A 22,604-nucleotide genomic window follows, 5' to 3' on the forward strand; every position below is an offset into this window, starting at 1 on the left:
AACTTAGATCTCTATTAAGTGTAGTTTCCTGTGGATCTAAGTAATCAAGGCATCTTGCAACTTGCACTAGATGGCCTAAAAGAATAATAGTAAATTTGTTGTCATTGTTGAAAAGTCCAAACCTATTCCATATCATCTGTTAAGAAAATCAATAGTAAAGGTTTCTATAATATAAGCAGAAAATAATAAAAATAAATCGTTAGAAAAGAGTTCCAAGTTAAAAACCTAAATAGTTCAAAATGTCGCATTGCATTTCTAGAAAGAGAGTTTTAATTGGATGTACCGGTAGTGTAGCCACCATTAAATTGCCGCAATTAGTACAGAAATTGTGGCAAAACAATTTGGAAGTAAGAATAGTGGTTACTGAAAAAGCTAAGCATTTTATGAAAGAAGCAGAACTGCCTTCAGGAATTCAAGTCTTGTCAGACACGGTAGAATGGGCTGCTTGGCAAGACAGAGGAGATCCTGTATTGCACATAGACTTAGTCAAGTGGGCAGATTTGTTTTTGATCGCTCCATTAGATGCCAATACGCTTGGGAAAATAGCAAGCGGTATATGCGATAATATATTAACCTGTGTTGCTCGTGCCTGGGATCATTCCAAGCCTTTGATTTTTTGCCCTGCTATGAATACAAAAATGTGGGAACATCCTGTAACTGCACCACAGGTAAAACAGTTATATCTCTTTCTTATTTTATTTTATTCCACGAGTTAATTAATTTTGATTATTCTTGTACTGTACAGGTAGCTCTACTTAAATCTTGGGGATACAAGGAAGTCACTTGCATTTCTAAAACTCTTATGTGCGGTGACACCGGAATTGGAGGAATGGCAGAAGTAGACACCATTGTCCAAACTACACTGAGATCGCTTAACCCTTGGGACCCATACTCGCCGCCGAATATGCGCCTTTAGCATGAGGAGGAAAGAACTAAACGTTCAACGAAACTTTATCATACACATAGAATGTGAAACTATCTTGGTGAAGGAAAATCAAACTAAAAGCGAAAGGAAATCGCGTACTATGGTGGAATTCAACTAATTTATGCTCATAATAAAATTCATGTCCAATAACAAGTTTCAGCTTGTCCGATTACGCTTTGCCGAATTCACCATAGTCGCGTTATTTTGTTGCTCAAACAAAATGGTTCTTGAACGTCTGCGGCAAGAGAAAGCGAGCAAAACAGAGAGTCTATTTATTCACTCGCCAAAGCAGAATGTAAAAACTGTAAAGAAATTCTGTTGACATATCGTTTAAAGTTGACCCAACAAATGAACACTGTATATGTTTTTGTTAAATATATGAGTTACACGATAATTAAAGCTTCCATATCCTGTTTTTTCTATAGAAATTATTCAACTTTACTAGCAATAAGTGAAACAAACGAGGTTTTAATCATTCACAGTTTGTACGTACGTTTACTGGTAAAAGAGAAAATAAGCACAGAGAGAAGAGAGGGAATAAAATTCTACAATTGGGATAAGTCGTTTATTAAAAATTTTTATTAAAATTATTTAAAAATTACTTTATTAAAATTACTTTAATTTTGTATAATCGGTATAAGGGAAGTGCGTTAAAATTTAGACCGGGACCGCGTACGTAAGTTGGTCACGTTTACACGCGGCTTTTACATAAATATCACAGTTTACAAATATTTGTTCAAATATGCTATAAAAAATAGTCCGAGGAAGAAGGTTTGCGGCGCCGACGCTTTGTTCGCGATCATTATCTTCGATTTCCTTGGATAAGTTTCAACGTCGTTGGTCTCCAATTCCCGAGGACAGCCCATCCAAACGGGCGCCGATAATTTCTGCCTTTCGTGGGCAACTTTCATCCTCCTATCGTCGAATTTCCAGAAACCTTTCCCTTTGAAGAAGTACGTTTTACCTGAAGAAATACAATGTTTATTTAAAACATGTTCGATGCATTTACAATGGTTCAATTACGAGCAAATACCATCTGTCCATTGAAAAACAGCGTCGATATCGTTTCCAACACCAGCGAACATGCTTATGTCTCTTGGATAATCCAGTTCCACGTAGTTCACAGATTCGTCAAACCTACATAAATAAATACTTTATAGCAATAAATTTGACACAGAGGTACCTAAATAAAGATTTTTGGGGCTCCAGGACTATTCGAGGGCTCCCTTGATTGATAAACTTTGTTCAAAAACTGAAATTTATTTTAATTAAATAGCATCTGATCTTGAATTAAAATTAATTTAATATTTTTTTTAATTTAATTTGACGCTGTATCAATCAATAGTTTTTTACCTCCAGTACATGGAACCACTGAAGAAATAAGTTTTCCCATTGTGTCCCCAGATCATCGCCCCATCCACCTTCTCCAATGACTCCGGCAATCCTAGCGTGGTTAACGGTTTTGGATAACCCAGTTCCAAATTAGTGGCATTGAAAACGTAGTATTTCTTGCCGATAAAGAAGACTATCTTTTTGTCCGGCCTTTCGTAAACCGCGTCCACGTGGTCGATGTTTTCAGATAAATTGAACAGCCGCGTGATCTCCGCCGGATATCCCTCGTATAGTCCATGCTCACCGATCCTCCACAGATACTAAAACAAGAAACAAATATTAGAGGACATTTTAAGCTATTAACGCGGCAAAGCGTGATTAGATATATACCCGGCCTTTAAACACAAATATCTCTGTGCGAATAATGCTGATGGCATCGTAAGAGGTGTCGCATTTATCGGGCACGTCGTTTCTAGGTGGCTGTGTCCATCGATGCCTCGGCCTCATGGTGGTTGTTGTTGTGGTGGTCGTATGGTGTCTGTGGGGCTTGTGAGGCCTCGAAGGTCGTTCCTCTGGTCTCTCCGTCCTGTAATCTGGCTTTTGTGGGTAATGATTAGGGCGTCGAGGTTGTTCCTCGTTTGGATAGTGATTCGGTCTGGTGGGTCGTGTTCTCCATGGTCTGTAGGTTGTACCAACGCTTGTCGTTGTTGTTCGAGGAGTTGTAGGTCGTTCCGGAAGTGCTGGTAGATTTGCCCAAAGCTTCTCCTCCGGTGCACCTGGAACGCGATTAAGGGTTAGGTTAGGTGAGGCAACATTAGGTTAGGTTAAATAAATATGACGCGGGGGAGCACCCGTTGGGTTAGGTTAGGTTAGGCGGGCGAGGGGCGGGGAGTGTCTTTTGAAGATTTCCACCACGTAAAAAAAAAGAGGTTAAGTAAATGTCTTCGCTCTGTTGATATTCCTACCCTAATTATGTGTTTATTATTAACACTTTGTTGAGACTTATGATTTTCCTAGTTTTCTTTTTCTTTCAGTGCTACTAATGTGGCAAAGTGATTAATTTTCAAAGTACAATCGTCAAATTGCAATTAAAATAAAATTACGGTATTGATGTAGCGCATAGAGTGTTATAAATAAATAGCTGAGCAATTTGATGAATTTTATACAATGTTATTGATAAACAGTGGAAAATCGATGGGACAGACTTGTTCAATTCAATATAATTGAAATGAAAGGCACGGCAAGTCGGAGTCTTATCGGAAACTTATTTAGAAATCTGAAGGTCCATTATATCCGGAAGATGATTCAGCCCCTGAATTCGTTTCCAATGCGACAGAACGAAAGGGGCTGAGTTTATTCCAGACTTTGTGATCAAATCAATTTATCGTCCTGCCATTCATGGCATCTCATTTTAAAAAGCAAATACCTATTTCAATCTTCGATAATAATCGGTCGCAATTTGTACGGAATCAAATCGTATTAGCTCGGCGGATGTTCTCTTGAATAGGATTACAATATTGACGAATTTTTAAAAAGTATTTCTTCTCTTTTTCAATTTGAATTCATAGTGTATTAAACTCAACCGTGTCCTTCACAAAATAATAAGAAGACGAATAGTATCTGGGACCGAATTAAGATTTCTGGGACCTCAGCTATCCAACCCTCGAAAAACCCTCTTTGATTGATAAATTTGGTTGAAAATATTAAATTTCCAAGGATTTATTTTTACAATAACAATTGGGTATACAATTTGCAAAATTGTAGAGGCTTTCAAATCTTGGAATTTTTGACATAGTAAATGGAAGGTTCAGAAGGAATCCCCTGGAAAGAGGGGCTGGGACTATGGCCCTTCTTAGACCCATCTTGATCCGGTGCTGATCTTATGTAATTTCATATATTCAGTTCATTCACCCTTTCCCTGACAGCGCCCTGAATTCACTCTCACCTTTTATGAAATAAGTAATAAGAAAAGGAACATTCCACTTTAGTGTTTTTACCATAATTTCTTATTTATGCAAAAATTCAGATCACTTCTTATTTCTTCAGTTCATTTTTACGCAAGAAACCACCCTCTTCTCCAACGACACCCAAAATTCACCCTATACAAAATGATAACGAGACGAGCTATACTACTTTCATATTTTTACTTTAACCTTTTATTCATGCAAAAGCCAGGTAATTTCATATTTTCGGATTATCCTTAGGGGAGCGACTGTGTTCTTTTCTTGACAGGGATGAAGCCTTGACAAAATAATAAGAAGACGGATATTCCGTGCAAGAGGTAAGATAGTCTTGCAAGGTTTGAGAAACGCCCCGGGCTAGAGGCGATAATCTGGTTGGCATGATTGCGGTAATTAACAGGAACGAGGCTGCTTAAACGAGCATCTCCGGCGTTGGCCCGAGGAAAAGAGCTTCTCGAAATTCGAGGATGACGACGCGACGCAGGCTATTATCGGGAATCGTCATTGTAATTACATCGGTGGTTAAAGGGGTTAGAGATTAGATTCGGCAGTATCGAAGCGACCAGCATCCCTCTTCCTTCTGTCTTTATCCCCATTCCCTATCGCTTCTCACTCTTTGCTGTGCAAACGTGCAAGGATTCCGCTAATTGGTAGCTCCCTCGCGAATATTAATTATCATTCGATTCGGGGACACACGACGCCGCAACCCGCCGTTCCTGAATAATGCAATAACACGGATAGCCTCGAGCTTGCGCCTGATGTATACTTTGCACGTCTCAATGTATTATGCATCACGTTTATTGCCATTGAGGTCTAGCTCGCGTAATTGGAGCTCAATTTACAAACAAATTTCATCGTTCCATATTGTTTTCAAATTGTTTTAAGGGTTAACAGGAGTTATGGCCCAAGTCCGAATCGATGCTGGGGGCATCATGCGGGAAAACTGAGAAACTTCTGCGTAGGCGGACGAGGTAGCGCTTATGTCAGCCATGTTGACGTAAAAGATTCTCGTGGTTCAAAGATTTTTAGGCGAAGAAGCGATATTTTTGTATGATTCTTTTTTTTAAAAATATTCTTTCTATAATTATACAGCGGCGTACAGAGCTCGATTTTGTAATTTGTCTTTTAACCTTATACAAAATATGTTTCTAACCCATTGCTATACAACATCGTGTCACACTCGTGATGTAATTTATAGTTAAAATGTGTTAAATTTGGTTGGTACTTTTAGTATGGTTGGATTTTCAGTTTAATTCTAATTATAATTATATATGCGTGATATTTCATTTTTCCTTATTTATTTTAGAACTGAAAGGGAAGGGGTTAAAGAAGAAACTTTTTTACATTTTTCCCAAAAGACGCTCTGTACGTCGTTTGATATACCTCTCCTGAATATGAATATTATAATTATGTTAAGTTTCTCTTAGAATTGTGTCTAAAAAAACGTGAATTACTTCTTCTGTTTCATTTCTATTCTGCCAGAGGTGCTACTGTCACTCCTGTTGATTCATAACTCTTTGGGTACAGAACATTTTTAAGTTTGCACAGAGCATTATTAATTTAAAGTAAAAGAAGTAACAATTCCATCCTTCAAAGCACATATTATAAATCTTTACTGTCTACACTTATAGCTGTGTTTTGTATGAAGAATGTAACGCAGTGGTAGGGGTTTTGTCCGATACTGAGGCACTTTCCCTTTTTTTAATTTAATTGACTTTTTAAAAACATTGAAATGGAAATTTTACTTCCATTACTACTTCTTCACTTTCTTTACTACAAGTAAAGTTACTTCCCTACTTTATAAATCACCATTACTGTGGAGCCAGTGGGCGGTTAAAAAATTGTAGGGGAGAGTTGCCGAATTTGGACCATCGCCTAGATTGGACCCATCACCTTATATTACCTCCTATAACAAATAATATCGCAGTATAGTCAGCATATCTAACATTGATGAATGGTTGCATCAGCGTAGTATACATCAACGTTAGATATGCTGCCTATACTGCGATATTATTTGTTATAGGAGGTAATATAAGGTGATGGGTCCAAATTCGGCAACTCTCCCCTACTACTAACAGAGATACTGTGCACCGATGAACAGAAGTCCCATGAAAAGGCTGCAACCTGATTGGTTGCCCCTCACCACAGCTCAGACGTACTTTTCGGTCGTGACGTATGATTGGTCGAAGTGATCACACCTACTAATCAGGCTCGTGTAAAATTAGGGAGTCAGTCGATGTGTGCATAGTATCCCCTCTTGCCCCTATGTCGTCCCGCGAGACTTTTGTTCATCGGTGCACAGTACAAAAGTGGGCGGTAGGTATAAAAAGGTTGACTATCCCTGATGTAACGCAATATGTACGGGATTATAAATTATTATGACAATTATGTATGGACCCATATATTCATCGATCATACGCAAAGGAATAAATAGAAACTGCAGCCAAACTTCAGAAGCATATATCCTAGTAAATATGAAAATATTTTTACATATCATGCACCTTACTATATTCGTTTGATTAATTACATTTCCCATTGGATATGCAACTAAACCAAACACCTAATTACTCGAATAAATCATTATTTTATTAGACACGTTCTACACAGATGCGTCTAATGTTCGACGGTGTACATACTATCGAGTGGCTCTTCAATCATTCTGCCTTTTGACCTTTGACTCGCCATCGGGACTCACCCCTAACTCGAGGACAAAATGACTCACGATTAAACGACACCCTCCCCGATGCTAATGAGTTTTTATCGTCGCCGCGTCGGCAGATCGAGGCCGAAAGACTCGGATTCTTCGATTAAATTTCGGATATCAATGCATAAATGCCACTTACTTTTAATTCTAAAAGATTCTGGGACGTAAATTGAATTCCGGAGGACCCTTTCAAACCAAGGATTTAAGGTTATAGAATTTATTAAAAGCGCTTTTGTAGAAATGTGGGTTAGAGTTTCGTCGAGATAAAAGATAATTATTCTGGCTGTTATCTTTATAATTTTGCGATTTCCTTCGGTCCAGATTTAAGGAACTCGTGCCGGTAGATTTGCAAAGTGAAATTACTTAGGAAAATCAGAATCGTGTGTCCCGATCGAACGGCAAAAATTTTTATATTTCTCCCAGCATGTGCGCGAATACTCTACAGTAGCTCTACTTTCCCGATGGCCTATAAATTCCACCATCTTCCACCATTATCCCCGTCGAGAAAGCAGTAGTTCCGGCGGAAGTCGTTTGTTTCCAAACGGCCAGAAAGAATCGCAAGGAACCTAGAGAGTCGGTCATTTGGTCGATGTTTTACCTCCGAATCGAGGACCAAAGGGATGCGTTATTATGATCCCCGAGGAGAAGCTTCTTTAAAAAAAATGGAAGAATTAAGAAAGCGTAAACGATGCGAAATAATTGTTGCTCGGGAAGGGAATCACGTATGAAAGTATCATTTCATATTCCACTTCGAGCCACCAAATCCTCAATTTTATTTCACCAAACCCTATCCTCTTCCAAATATGGGCACTTTAATACTGTCAGTAGAGCATGTACCACCGTAAATCGATTTAGTTCAATTAGTGACATATTCCTTGAATCTATACTCTATCGACATAACCAAATAGGTATAAGTTACGTGACTTTTTCATCGCTAATTCTGCATCATGCTAATACCTCCATTTATAGCACATCCTGATGTATACACAAATACATCATGTATATCTGCGTACTTACATGCACTGTAAATATCTATTTCAGAATACAGTAAAACCAGGATATATGCAAGAGAAATTGGGACCCAAACATTGCATATATATACAGTCGAGGTGTTGATTCACATCATTTATATTCAGCCGAGGTGTCGATTCTATGTTGTTTATTCTATTATTATTCTATTATTATTGTTAGCTTGGTTTCATGGAAATCACGGGCTTTTGCAGTCAATAGCACAGCCGACTTTAGTACTAGCCATGCTGAACAACGTGGCAACACCGCTCACGTGACAATCGGGAGTACTATTTTCAAAAACAGAGTCCTCTGCTCGGAATTGTAATTAACGTCTTTTTTAATTAAAAGCTGTAGTAATATATGCTATTTTGTATTAATTATGTATAAACAATACATAAACATTGCAACTATGGCAAGTAGAAGTGATGTGGTAGTATAACATTGTTATAAATGTGATATAAATTTTGTGTACTCTCGAAGTAGTTTGGTGTTGTGAAGCATGATATTTGAAATATTTACAGTGGTTTCAAGAAAATTTAGGTATGAAGCAAAATGAAACCATCTTTGGATCAAATTGAAACATTTAAGAATTGATAAACGTGTATATAAGTTAATAAAAACCTTGAAACAAGCGAAATTATTGGAACGAAACCAAAGAGGTTATGTGAAGTCCGGAGAGTAGCCGGGAGTCTGACGACGTTGATTGGCTGGGAGTCTGGGAGTCCGTGAGGCAGATAGAGTAGGGTTAGATGTTGATATATTCAGACCGGACTCCCGCCATTTTTACTTCAGCACGGCTAGTACTAGGTCGGCTGTGTCAATAGTTCAGCAGTATATTCTGAATAAATAAATAAATAAATATAATTCAAACTATATCGTGTTTGGTAACATTTTAATCAGAAAAATTTCACAAATCCGTTAGGAATAGTTTCATTAAGGATAGGTCAAAAATAAAAAAATTGTATCGTTGAATTAGTATTAGTTACACTGATATTACGGTTCGTATCATATTACACGGCTTCCTCGTCGAACGTCTCGGTTCGCCTATCTTTTTTTGCATATATCCAGGTTTTACTGAACTATCAAATCATTGTTTACGCAATTACTCTCGCTTCATTCAGTCTTGATCACTATTAAATCTGTACTGCATATATTTGTATATTTATGCTTCTACACTGCGCTACTATTTACTATTTACACACTTACGTATTGTGTTGTTTATAAGGGGCTATGTCCGTACATATTGAAATAAATAAATAAATGGCTCTAAATTTAATTTAGAATAAATTTCGATTTTTGAACCTTGTTTATTAACCAAGAGGGCACTTGAAAGTTTGCTAACCCCAGGCCTCAAGAATCTTAATCCAACCCTACTGTTGACTCTATCCTTTTCTATTGTTAAATAAAATATCTGCATTCGAGCGCAATATTAAATCAATAATATTAATCAAGTGTGGTGTGAATTCGCGTCTCTCCTATATGTATATCGGCAAGATTATAGCAACTGATTCGGATTTGCGGCATTCATAACGAACGTGTTAAATCGGTAAATGAATAGATTGTATTCCGAATAATTATTATGTACGCCGGTTTTCATAGCGGTATTTAACGCGTTAAAAGTAAATTGGACAATGAGGCAAGGGACTTACCGCTTGAAAATTCAACCTATAGGGTCGCAAGTTGTTCGATTAACCCTTTGCCGTATAATACCGAGTTATATTCGTGATATCTCTCGAGTTATAAGCATGATATCTAAATTTTCTTTATTTCTTTAAAAATTCAAGCAACGAATAGTTAGCTCTGACCGACGCGATTATATCGAACAAATTATAGCAGAAGGGATTAATATACGTATTACGAAAACAGAGCTGCGGTTTCCAAGATTCCACCGAGAGAAGAAACTTGACAAACGATCCAAAGTTTGACGCCCTACTTTGCGTTAGATCAGAAAGTTTGAAGCGTTGATCGGCAGTGTATTCATCCAGGTCAAAGCTTAAAAGCTTCCTTTACGCGAGAACAAGCTAAGCTGAACTTTCATTTCCTCCTGTATACTTCTTTGCCTTCGGTACGGACGCAATTTCCATCGTTCCTCAGCAACTGGCGTGACGGTGTAGTTCTTCATGGCTCGCCTACTCGTCGCGTTCATGCAAATTATACAGAAGAAAAACATTCCTCCGCTTACCGGAATCACCGTATTCCTGTTTTCACGGCGCGAAAATGTGTCGTATCTTTACTGCCGTGAAACAACAACAACAGTGTTTCCTTTCAACCAAGCTCTAATATTTTTTCTGGAAATTTTTCAACGACACTGTCAACCAGCGTTGAATTAAGGAGAGGTTCGTACTATAACCCCGGGCCCCACTTTCTAAAGGGGTCCCATTGTAAGCATTCCATTTACTAACGATCCAAAATGTCAACTTTTCTAAAATTCTCATCTTGGAAATCGTAGCTTTGTGTTAAGAGTATGTAGTACACTGAGTCCCATCGAAGTTGTCGCAGTGAAGTTGGCCACGCATTCACTCACCGACGCGGCGTGAATGCGTTAATGAATTTGTAGCCAACTTCACTGCGACAACTTCGATGGGCCTCAGTGTACGATGAGTTGCATTGAACTTGTCGCAGTGAAGTTGGCTACAAATTCACTAACGCATTCACGCAGCGTTGGTGAGCCGATTTGTAGCCAACTTCACTAACACATTCACGCCGCAGCGTCGGTGAACCGATCTCGCCATTGGCTCACCGACGCGGCGTGAATGGGTTAGTGAATTTGTAGCCAACTTCACTGCGACAAGTTCATTGCAACTCAGTGTACAGGGTCTACCATTTATCTCGGAATCGTCATTCTCGGAATATCAACTCTGACGTCAGAATCGTAATCAGCGGTCGCAAAAACCTTTAGATAACCTTGATTTTAATAATTTGTTCGAACGAAAAATGTGCCCCTCAAAGGGTTAATAAGATGATAGTTTGCGATTGAAAACCTAAGGTGCACCCTAGTGCTACCTTTCTAAAATCCTGTCCACATAGCAGTCTTCTTTCATAATTAATTGACGAACGAACGCGTTTTGAGGCAGTTAACCCTTTGTCTTGTGATTTACTTTTAAGGTCAGTTTACATTGACAGAGTAAACAGATCGGACAAGCGGTCGGTAAAGTGCTAAGCTAGCAAAAATGGGACAGTAGGTTAGTCGCGTATGTACACTCCACCAATGTAAACTGGACTTTAGAGCGTTTCTAACTAGAAATGACGTGAACTGCCACTTATAAATCACTCCTGATTCGATCACGTCCGTTCTCAATCACGGTGATTTTTCATAGTGATTCGTGATCCTTCGTGATCGCTTCTGATTGATGAAGAGCGTAAGTGTTCTTTTCATGTGTTACAATGTACACGGTTTAAGATTACAGAAAAGAAAAAGGAGATATAAATTTTTAATTTATACAGGCTGCGACTGAATAACATGTACCAGCGAGTACGAGGCGATTCCTTATGAGAAAATAAGAACAAAATATGCAATAAAAGTTTTTCATTTAAAGCTTAGTTTTCGAGAAAATCGAGTTCGAAAATCCGATGGCATCTATTTTCATTATATAAGCTACATTGAATTCAATTAACACTTTATCTACCAGAAGTCTATTAATACCCTTTTTGACAGTATCGGCCGTTGAAGAAAAATCAATTAATAATCTTTCGATTATTGCAAATTCATATGTTCAACTAACAATAAGTTGAAATAATGAAAGTTAGATGTACTTTAATTAAGAGGAAATTGAAAAGAAAAGTTACACATTTTAATCTTTAGTTATGGTTAATTATAAGGTGGTAATGCGTATCTATCTATTTTATTTATGGCTGATGGATAATATGTTAAGATCAAGAATTACGATCACAATGAGCAATTACAAAAGACCGGAGCAAGTTGATGCATTTTTCAGTTTTTCATTTCTGCAATTTTTGTTTGAATCAATTATGTAAAACAAGGTATGTTAAAATCTTTTCTCAACTTTCCTCTTTATAGTTTCTATCGTAAGTGAAACGTCCAGAAAAATACATATAAAAGAAGTTATAAAATGTTTATTTGAAGACTGCAAAATGTATCAAATTACAATAATGTAAGAACTGCAAGAATTAAGCGCAAGTTCGGTCTCGAGCGTTTTGCTTTCATCGAATCTTTACTGCAGTATCCAGAAAATATTGTATCAACTCGCCCCGGTCTCCTCTACTCAAAATAAAAATAATCACGATCACAGTCGTGAATGAAATGAAATCACAGCTATGATAGTGTAAGATCAGATTAAGCGGAGCGGATTCTGAGTTGGTGTGGAGAAATCAAATAAAACACTGTGGGCGTTTTTAGTAAACTCGACTCTGCTCTGTATTTTCGTATGCTCTGTACAAGGCAGCAACGGTCAGAACAAGAATGCCCTGCCGTCCCAAAAATCCTCCGTCGTGAGAACGCCTTCGACAGTATGCCCTTTTTGTTTATGACACCCCCAAGTTAAAGGACTTCCCCTTAAAGAGGAGAAACGCGCTGACAGAACGCACATGGCCTGCCTCAACCGTTTGTTTATTTCAAATTTTCTAACAATAGTGATTTTGCGATCACTGTGATAAATCATTATTACTGATTTAGATCGCACTATCCCTATTTCTACCCTTTCGCCGTTCACGAAGGCATGGGTCTGAGGACGATAATTTAATTAGAAAATCAATGGCGGTAACATATTTTTTAAATTAGAGAATGAATTTATTTTATCAACCATTTTATTCGGCTTTTAGTCTCTATCCAGTATTCCCTTTCTAATGTCAGGAACAACGACTTTGTCCACAGACGGTTCTAAGGAGGTCCGAGTGCAAAGCGCGTTTAGACGCAACCCTGTGACCATGTTAATTCGCAGTTGTTCAAAGTGCTGCAGAAACTTCATATTTGCCAAATGCAAACAGACTTTTGACTCCCGCGGTACATTCAACATTTTGTCGAGTAACAATGTTTCCCTTAACGACCAGCTCGACGAGAAACTGTTTCTACCAACGACAATGTTTCAGGGAGCCATTCAAATTTAACAACGCCGAAACAAAGGTTATATAGTCGGACTCCTGCGAATGGGAACTTTTCATGACGCTATCACCTACCAGAGATCGTTCTTTTTTTTTCTTTTTTCTTATTTTCTTTTCGCCATCGCCTCACGAAATTCAGCCTCTGTAAACGGGTCGTTTTCAAGCTTGCTGTTCAAACCGTGTTTTGCTTTTTCACGCCCGGTCAGGATTTATAACAACCGAGACCGGGCGCGAATTAGCGAGTCCTCTTTGTTTCCGGGGAATTAGCAGACGGATAGAGAGAAGACTGACGCAGCACGAATTACTGTCACCGTGTTCAGAGTGCATGGAACAAGATTTTGAAAGTAAAGAGATGGAGAGGAAGATGCGCTTTCTTGAATTATTGCACTCCTCGGGACGCTTCCGTCGGAGGAAGTTCCTAGAGTTTAAATAATCCAAATTCTTCTGTTGCAATTTAACTTCGAGAATTAAGATTTAAGAGTGAAGAGGAGTGACGGTCTTAGTTACTCTTAGGGGTCTCTGCGGGTTAACTGCCAAGGAATAATCCCGAACCTGGGAATTCGAAAAATTATAAAACTTTGTCAATATGTAAAAGATTTCTTGGATAAATTTTCGAATGACCACACCAAATTTGAGAACTCAGGTTCGGTATATAACCTAAATTGACTACCAGAAACCGATTAAAATTGGTTTCAGAACTGGATGTCTTCCTGTTTTTGAGATATCGTAGTAAGAAATTTTTGTACAATATTGGGACTACATATGCGCTATTCGATACTGCGCATACACAGAACCTAACCTAACCTAACCTAACCTAACCTAACCTAACCTAACCTAACCTAACCTAACCTAACCTTACCACGATATCTCGAAAACGGTAAGACATCCAGCTCTGAAACTAACTTTAATCGGTTTCTTGTAGTCAATTTAGGTTATATACCGAACCTGAGTTCTCAATTTTGGTGGGGCCATTCGGAAACACAGCCGATTTCTGTCTGATTGAAACTTAATTTTCGTTTGTTCTTCGTTTTCAATTTAAGGGGATGAAAATCGCCCATAAAATTTTGAGTGGTTTCGACAGCCATGTTAATATAAAATGACTCAAGTATTGCAATTTCGTAATTCAGAGATTTTGAAACGAAGAAGCAACATTTTCTTATGCTTCTTTTTTAAAAATATTCTTTGTGCAATTACCCAGCGCCGTACAGACCTCGATTATGTAATCCGACTCTTAAAATCTTATAAAAAACAAATACTTTTTTGTAGGAAGAAGTTTTCTTTTACAATTTCACACAGGTATCGCAAAAAGAAACGCGATAGATACAAATGAAGTGATCCCGATAGAGTACAAATTTCCTTTATAAAGTTCTCTGTTTCAAGTAGCCGATTCAGCGAATGTTGTTTCGTTGGAGATCTCGTGCGGTTTACAAACGGGATCTTTGCGTTTGAGCTAATTTACTGTGTTACCATTGCAACAGGAAAAGTCGAGATTCCGCGCGGTGAAAGGAAGAGGAAAGCACGCGGACAAAGAAGAAACTCGAAGCGATAAAAGAAACAGAAGCGTTGCAGCGGTAAAACTCGAGTGGAACTTTCGATTAAATGGTACAGTGTGCCGGGAAAAGGAGCAGAAGGAAAGAAAAAGGAGAAAAGGGAGGAAACGGAGAAGGTCGGATAGGGTAACCGGAAGCTGGAGGTAATTAAGAGAGAGAGGCGAGTGTCTTGGGAGGAACGTTTATTAAACATTGCATCGCGATACACTAAACGAGATTCCTCTCTAACAGAACAACACTGGAAAGCAAGATAACTCTACAGATCTCCGTTTCAATGTCCTAATTTTCTACAATAACTGATAAATCTTAACGACTTTCTTTATCTTTTATAACTCTGCGTCATTTTGTTACACTTTTCTGCTGTCAAATCTTGTCAGATAAAATCAGTCGTTTAATTGTATTATAATATGTACGCCGTTTAGATCGGGTCAATGAAAAGCATTGCGCGCAAATTTGTTCGTGTTTATTGCAATGTAATTGCAACAGGATCAGGAAAACGTCTAGAAAATTAATGTCTCTGCAGGAAACGGTTTGTTCCATTCGGACTTTAATGAAACGATAACGTTTACCGTGCTTCTGTCCAGGAAGAGGAAACGAGAAAAGATATTGGTTTGTTTTCATGGAACGAAACCGTTTTCCTTCCTTTGAACTTCTACTCGCCTTTATACGAATCGAATAAGAGAAATTATTTCCTGCCGCTAATTACTCGGAAAATGATCATTTCATAAGTTCCTTTCTCCGTTTGAATTTTAAAAACATTCTACCGAGTGTAGAAATGAAACTGTGAGAGTACTCGAAGAAATTTACGTTTTATGTTAGATAAACCATCCGGGTCTTGTGTGACCCGACCCAATCCGACCCGTCCCGATTCGATTCCATTATTACTTGATACGATTCAATCCGATTTCATCGTTACCCGAACCCACTCGACCCGATCTCATCGTTACTTGATGCAATTCAATCCGGATTCATCATTACCCGATTCGATCCGACCCGACCCGACCCGACCCGACCATCATTACTTGATGCGATTCAACCCGGCTTCATTATTACCCGATCCGATCGTGCCATTACTCGAATCCACCCGACCTGACCTCATAATTACCCGATCCGATCCGACCCAACTCGACCCTCAGGTGCCTGAATTTCCAGGTAACAGTGCACCCTTAGTGAAAGTGAGCTTGTTGAATAATTCCTGCGTTAATTTTCGGTGGCTCGTAATTACTGTACACTTCAATTTGTCTTTAGTTTTAATCGAATATTTAATCCTGTAATCCGCTTTCCCTCTGCATATTCATTACCGAGAATTATATCAACATTACGTTAATTTTATTAAAAGAAATTAAATTCAAACGTTCCAATGTTAAATTCCCTATTTAATTTCTATTCAGCGCGTCGAATAATTTCGGTTCCTTTTTAATTCTGATTCGAATCAAATATCCGAAGGTTTTGAATCTCTAATTAAAAACCACCAAATTGACGCGATGTTTTTAATGGAGAAACAATTTCGCGCTTTCGAGGAGTGGGACTCTTTAAACAGAGCGCGTTTGTGTGAAAAACGAACGAGAACAGAACATTGTTAATTGTTTTGCAACTTTATTTGTTTACTCGGTGTTTTTCATACGAGACAATGCCGGCGAGGGGAACAATATCGGCGACTGTCGAGACGGAAACAATCGTTTGCAGGGCGAGAGGAATCTTTTTCGCAAAAAGAGAACTCGACATCCCCGCGAGAATATAACGTGTTTGTTCACGAAAAACTAACAGTGTTTTCCTGTGCATCGTTCGAATAAAATTACTGTTTGCAGGTCTCTGGTTTAATGTTGCCAGAGAGCGGGCAGAGAAATTCAGCGCAAACACGCTTAGGTGGTTTAATAATAAATAAACACGCGTTACTCAGCACCGAATTTATGTTCCAATTACGAGATATTTACGGAAAAGCACTGCCACCGGCTTTGACTATTGACTAAACAAGCGACAGCTATGTATCCTTGTATTTTCATACGAAATCCAGGAGCTTTATATTGTACGCTAATTGTGTTTGATTTCAATTTTCTAAATGTTGATAAATTCGGGGTGCGGAACACAAAATAATTTTGTAAGGATAATAAATTTCTTTGTGTATTCCCGGCCGGTTCGATCGGAATCGGTTTTTTCATTACTCGACTCGATTCAAATATTATTCAAACCTACCCGATAATTACCCGATCATTATTCAACCCTGCCCCAAATTTTTCGGTTCAATTTTCATGTTATTCGACAAAACTATCCTATTCATCTCATTGTCAGATAACGAGTGAACTCGAAGCGATCTAAAATTGTTCGCGTGACAGGAAATAAATAAACGAAGAAGAGTAGGAGTTTTCAGAAAAGATGAAGAAGAAATCACAGCACGAAAAAAAGATTAATGACAGCATTGTGTGAAGACGTCGAGAGAAAGGAGAGATCAGAGGGATGAATGAAACCGAGGGGGTTAAAGAAACAAAACGATAAGTTGTACCCTAGAAACGAACAAATACGTTTAAAGAGCAAAGAGGGTGAAAAAGTAACAGAAAGTGGAGGAGGAGTAAAAATGGGGTTGGCAAGCCCGTTTCCACAGGCAGCTAGAATGCGTTTGCGATCTTCCATGAGCTTGCAAAGCTTTCCAGCATGGTAAATCACTGGACCGTACGGGTCGTATATATCTCTGGTTGGAAGCAAGGAGAGAAGAAGGGTAGTTGGTCCTTTATATTTTATTCACGTTTCATTTCATCCTGTTGTTACTGGCTACGGGGACATCTTCCAACATTCTTTTCCTCGCGATTATCCAGTGAAATTGTTTTCGCGATTTATCTGGAATTTCAGCCAGCGGACATGTATTTTTCAGACCTCAATTATCTCGTGTAACTACGGGCTCTCCTGTTTTCGAATTTCGTACGAGTACGTGTTTTGTGCCTTGTGCACGTGTTCCCAGTAAAAAAAAAAAAGAAATTACGTGCTTGCTTTATAATGCTTCCCTTTTAACAGGGTAATTGAAACTACAAGCTTGTCGGAGTTACTAAAGCTTAGGTATAAATAAACAACTTTTGATGAGAAATTTTTGTATCGCTGTAATATTTTCTAAAAGTTGTTGAAACGTAATTTCAAGAATGCTGTAGCAACAAAACTGAACAAAGTTGTTCTTGAAATTATCCCGTGGAAATGCTGACTGTCGTAATTATTACTTCTCCGACGCAATTATCGAACATGCAGGTTCACTCACCGTACATCTGTTGAATCCCGTGTCTGTCGTCCTCCGGTAGCTCGTAATTAGAGTTCAATCCCTGGTACCATGGGTACATGAGCGCTCCAGGAACCGAGCTGTGTGCCAAGCCGAGAGAGTGGCCAAATTCGTGAGCGGCCACCGCGAAAAGACTGGTCCCTGAAAGTCAAACAAAACTTTCAACAGATTCCATTTCGTTTCTTTCACGCCAATTCGTTTTCTTTTTCTTTTCTAATTTTATTACCGCGATCTCGGGTTTTCTTGTACGAGGTCACCTTCTTTCACTGGAATTATGCTACTTCTAAAGTTTTTAACCCTTTCCCTTACGACCAAATTTCCAACAGTGCGGGCTGAAAGTGACACCAAGGTCGGTGCGCGCAGGGACATAAACGAAACTGTACAAATCGCAAACTTCCTATGATTTGTATATACACGTGCGCGGTACAATTAACTTTGCAAGATGTTTGGTAAATAATTACGGTTAGTTAATTATTAAACAAAAAGTTTTAAACTTAATTACGGTTAGTTAATTATTAAACACCAAGTTTTTGAAATGCCTTGTTTATGTTTCGCCCGGTAGACTTACGACGACTCTGAGGCGTCTTATTCGTGTTTGGTCTGATAACCTTGCGACGCTTCTGAGGCGTCTTATTTAGGTTTGGTCCGATAATCTTGTGACGCCTCTGAGGCGTCACTGTAAGCTAAGGGGTTAATGGTTAATTTTCAAGACTTTTTATATTTTAGAAACTTCGGGTATCTGATGCTCGGGTCGGGCCTGCACTGTTCGGTTCAGTTTGGTTCGATTCGATTGGGGTGCTCAAGATATATGCGCGAGAACCCGACCCGACCCGAACAATTCCGATCAGGCCCGATCCCACGGATCCCACCCTACCCGTACACTTGCAATCGGGCCCGTCCCCATCCGAACAATTCCGACTAAACCCGACTCGATATTTTTGGGTTCTTGCATATCTTTAGTAAATTTTCTTTTAAAAATATTATTGAATAATGCAAATTTTATATATTTCTTTTCCTTTGAAATATTTAATTTAAATTTGTTATATATTAATGCATAAATATCCGCAGTCTACTAATAGCTAACAACTTATAATTTTACGATAAAACGGTTTTCCGAATCTGAAGGAGATTTTTCCTATCCGCGTGGTATCTCTCTCGAAGAAACTATATCGAACTTTTCCACGACCGCATGTTGGTTTTTCCGGGCAATTACTTCCAGAATTGCAGCAACTGCTGCTGAATTTCACTCTGTCGTGCTGTCGGCAATCGTGAACCTTTTCAAAATTACTTTCTTTTCTGGATTACTCTACTTCTTAGGTACATATAATCACTAAATCATAAGGAATGCTAAACCTGCTTTTGAAATATAATAGAAAATATTTTTCTTTAGAATATTGTTTCAAGACAAATACTTAAGATAAGCGTGTCAGGAATGAAATCAATATTTCCATCGTTTGTCATTGAGATATTAAAATCTGCTTTCGGTACCTGCGCATTTTTCTTTGACGCCTTTTTATCTCGCTTCCGTTTCGTTTCACACCCGTGACATTCGTTTCGAAATCTAGGTCGGAATCATAAAATTAAAGCTCACGAGTTTAACGATGAAAAAAGCACCCTTCTTTCCTTGGAAAACAGAACAAACAGGATCTCTTTGTTTTAAGGAAAATCCACGCTGATTTCCTACCTCATTGTCGACAAATTTTTATTATAAGCTACAGCTCACGTGTGGACCACCTTTTCTAAATAAATGAATTTAAAATTCAGTCGTTTTTCTTCAGAATTATAATATTTTAAATTGAATTTTTTTTGGCCGATCAGAAAGGTGGAATTCGAACTTCTACGATTCGACTAGAGTGGACTATTTTTGATTTGATTCGCTTCAGGGAAGTTAGAAACTAGTTTAATCTATCCGGAGTCTTGGGAGCAGACAAGTTTTCTCGTTACGGAGTATCGACATCGTTTGGACATTTCGCTAATGTACCGTGGACTGATACAACAGCGTCCAGTCTCGTATAACTTTCAACTGTTAGACTTTTACAGATCAAACGATTCATTCAATTATAAAATTTTCCACAGCTATAATTTTGTTAAAACTGATACCATTAAAGAAGAATTGATTCTAAACAAAATTTCTATCATTCATGTTTCAAGTTCGTAATTTCTGTTCAGGATTCATCAAACTATCGCTGTACTGTGCTAAATTAACTGCATTTTCTCTGAACACTGTATTAAATTACCAGTAGCCTTCGCTGTGGAACTATTGCAGTTTCTAAGGGAACAATACATGAATTTCGCTCTGATCTACTACTGTTCATTATAACCGACAAGCAACCAGTTTGTATTTAGAACTTTGATGAAATCAGTTTGTAATCAGTTTCATTAAAATTCACGCTGCAAATGAATGTAACTTAATCATTCGACATATTTGGAATTTAACCCTTGTATATTTTAATCATAATCAAATAAAAATTATCAATGCATATTACTAATTATTATAATAAAAATTATTTCTTTAATAGTCATGACCTTCCTGTCGTGAAATCGTATCAGACACAGCCAGTTGATTCTTGGTTGCTATAAGTTGTTCGACGTTCACAAACGGATGGTCAAATATCAAACATAGGGGGATGTAAAGGCTCGTCGTGGCATCTTCAACACGATCTTCCGGTAAAGTTTCCTCGTTACGAACTTCTATCGCCGCGATACTCCGGAATCTCGACGTTAATAGCAACCGACTGCAATATACCGGAGAGTAGAGTGTCCTTAATCAAAAGCTTGCTGGAAGACGAACATGAAAATAACTGGAACCGATTACGAGCGTCCTTCGAATCCACTTCAGACTCTAGAGCCCTGATATTTCAAGATATTTGCTAACTAGACAAGCCTTCTTTTATTGTTAACCAGAATTCCGGATTAAAATTTAGGTAAGTTATTGAAAATCGCGATTTTAATATAGTCTGATCAAATTTAAAAGAGGAATCTTATAACTTTTCTTGCCTCGTTCCCCCTTTTGGCGATAAGTAATTCATCTGAAGTGTCAATTACTAGTTTAGTTAATTTAAGGTACTTAACAGGTTCTTATTTTTAAAGGAGAATAACCCTTGGAATCAGGGGCGTTAAATAGGGTAGCTCTCGTGAACCAGACTTTACAATCGAGAATTAATATTCATAAGAAATTATACAAAATTTGTAGAAAATAAAACTGATGTTTTCCTTGTATGCTCCCTATTCTCCGGGTTCCCATTCTTCCCCTTAGGTGGCCCCGGGGAAACTGAGAATGTGAAGAAGGCCCCATATATGTATATAGGTCTGTGGCTCCCTACCACTTAAAATTTTGCTTAAATTATTGTTGGATATGTTTCGGAAAGATTAATTATTTGAAATTGAAACGTAATTAATCGCTTTCTTTCGATTTCCTATTTGTAGGCGTTTAGTGTAGGGGGGGAGGGTTTCGTCTCCTGTGGCGCCTTTGGTTTGGGCCGGGGACCGCTAGGTGGCGGCGAGATGATCACTGTTCTCGCTGGCGGTCGCCCGGCATACCTACAATTCGTATGCGTATCGAAGTGTCGCCACAATGTAGCATACTGTAGCTGTGTTCGTGAAAAGATTTCGATGACAGATCTGGTGTGGCGGCACTTCCTTTGAGTAAAGTAGCGAGAGAATCACCCTGTATGTATAGGAGTTTCGAATTGCGGTATGATAGGTGTCTGTTGTCAGCCGGACCACAAAGGTACCGTTCGGGGCCTTGCAGCCAGCCCCAGTGGTGTCATGTGCCAACCCCTCCTCCTCGTGATGTGGTCCGGGCACTGGCTATGGTGGGTGTACCTGCTAACCCACTCAGGTTAGTTTGTTAAAGTAGAAGCGTCCTAGACCAAAATTCCTTACACGCCGACAATGAGTCAAGTATTTATTGGGTCTGCCGTACCCGCTAATGACCTACCCGGCGCCATTTGATTGGGAGGTGGCTACTGGGAGGTGGATCTAATAGCGCAATCGGACTCTTAAATACCGCTGGTATAAGTGCAAATTTGGGAACGGCAGAGCGGGTTATAAACGCCACAAGGCTCCTTTATACAATGATCTGTATGTTATCAGCCCCGCTGACGAATCTGTCAGACGATCCCGAGACGAAATGCCTTTTTCTCCCCTCTCCTACATATCAGAGAATGAGTTTGTTAGGGAAATGTCTGTAGGTAAAATCTGACATGCTTTGTCAGAATAGAGGATGAGTGTCGGTCGGGATGGTTGTTCTCCGGAGATGCTCATTTTCCAATGGATTTGCAAATCGTGCCGTGCCAGTTTCTCATCGTTTGCAAACGTCCTGCGGTCCCCAACGGGATACGCTATTAGCAATTCATAACTGACACCACGCCGGAGAATATTTCTCCCAAAGCCGGCCAGTTTCTCTTCCACGAACTGCTAACAACTCTAATCACGCTAATTTCTTAATTACGTTTCCTTAACATCATCGAGTAATACTGTGTTCCTATTACATCTTCATTCAGCTTTCAAAAGTTTTCTTATTTCCTATTTCTGTTCTATTATTCTTCGCAATCTCCAATTATTATTCCACGCAGTTCCGAGTTCTAATTTCCAGAATAAGAAAAAAAATGAATTCTTCTCGTTCAACGGGTGGAAATTATGCGCGATTCAGTTTGCTCAATTGGCCGTGTCTTTGATTCTTGGCATCTCCAGAAGACATTGTTAAAACTTCCAATTTTCCAACTGTGCCAGAACAAGAATCCATTTCTTTCAAAGAATAGAAATCATCGTTGTTATATTTCATACGATTCAAATAATTGGA

At 38.7% G+C, this 22,604-nt stretch overlaps 2 protein-coding genes across 5 annotated transcripts in view; one reads left to right on the plus strand and one right to left on the minus strand.

Moving 5' to 3' along the window:
* Nucleotides 1-2: 2 nt before the first annotated feature.
* LOC114876916 (phosphopantothenoylcysteine decarboxylase) lies at nt 3-1,319 on the plus strand. Its single transcript, XM_029188845.2, has 2 exons — nt 3-668; nt 746-1,319. The coding sequence occupies exons 1-2, from the start codon at nt 240-242 to the stop codon at nt 914-916; spliced, it is 600 nt and encodes a 199-aa protein (XP_029044678.1). The 5' UTR covers nt 3-239; the 3' UTR covers nt 917-1,319.
* A 167-nt stretch (nt 1,320-1,486) lies between these two features.
* The window catches only part of LOC114876911 (matrix metalloproteinase-2), a 118,408-nt gene continuing 97,290 nt past the window's right edge, over nt 1,487-22,604 (minus strand). For all 4 annotated transcript variants that reach the window (XM_029188837.2, XM_029188839.2, XM_029188836.2 and 1 more), the window contains 5 exons: nt 17,783-17,941; nt 2,648-3,033; nt 2,279-2,577; nt 1,959-2,062; nt 1,487-1,889 (listed from right to left, as the gene is read on the minus strand). In XM_029188837.2, coding sequence (XP_029044670.2) covers nt 1,648-1,889; nt 1,959-2,062; nt 2,279-2,577; nt 2,648-3,033; nt 17,783-17,941 — 1,190 coding nt within the window. In that variant the 3' untranslated portion in view covers nt 1,487-1,647. The remainder of the gene's footprint in view (nt 1,890-1,958; nt 2,063-2,278; nt 2,578-2,647; nt 3,034-17,782; nt 17,942-22,604) is intronic.

This window comes from Osmia bicornis, chromosome 1 (assembly GCF_907164935.1).
Source record: "Osmia bicornis bicornis chromosome 1, iOsmBic2.1, whole genome shotgun sequence".
NCBI lineage: Eukaryota > Metazoa > Arthropoda > Insecta > Hymenoptera > Megachilidae > Osmia > Osmia bicornis.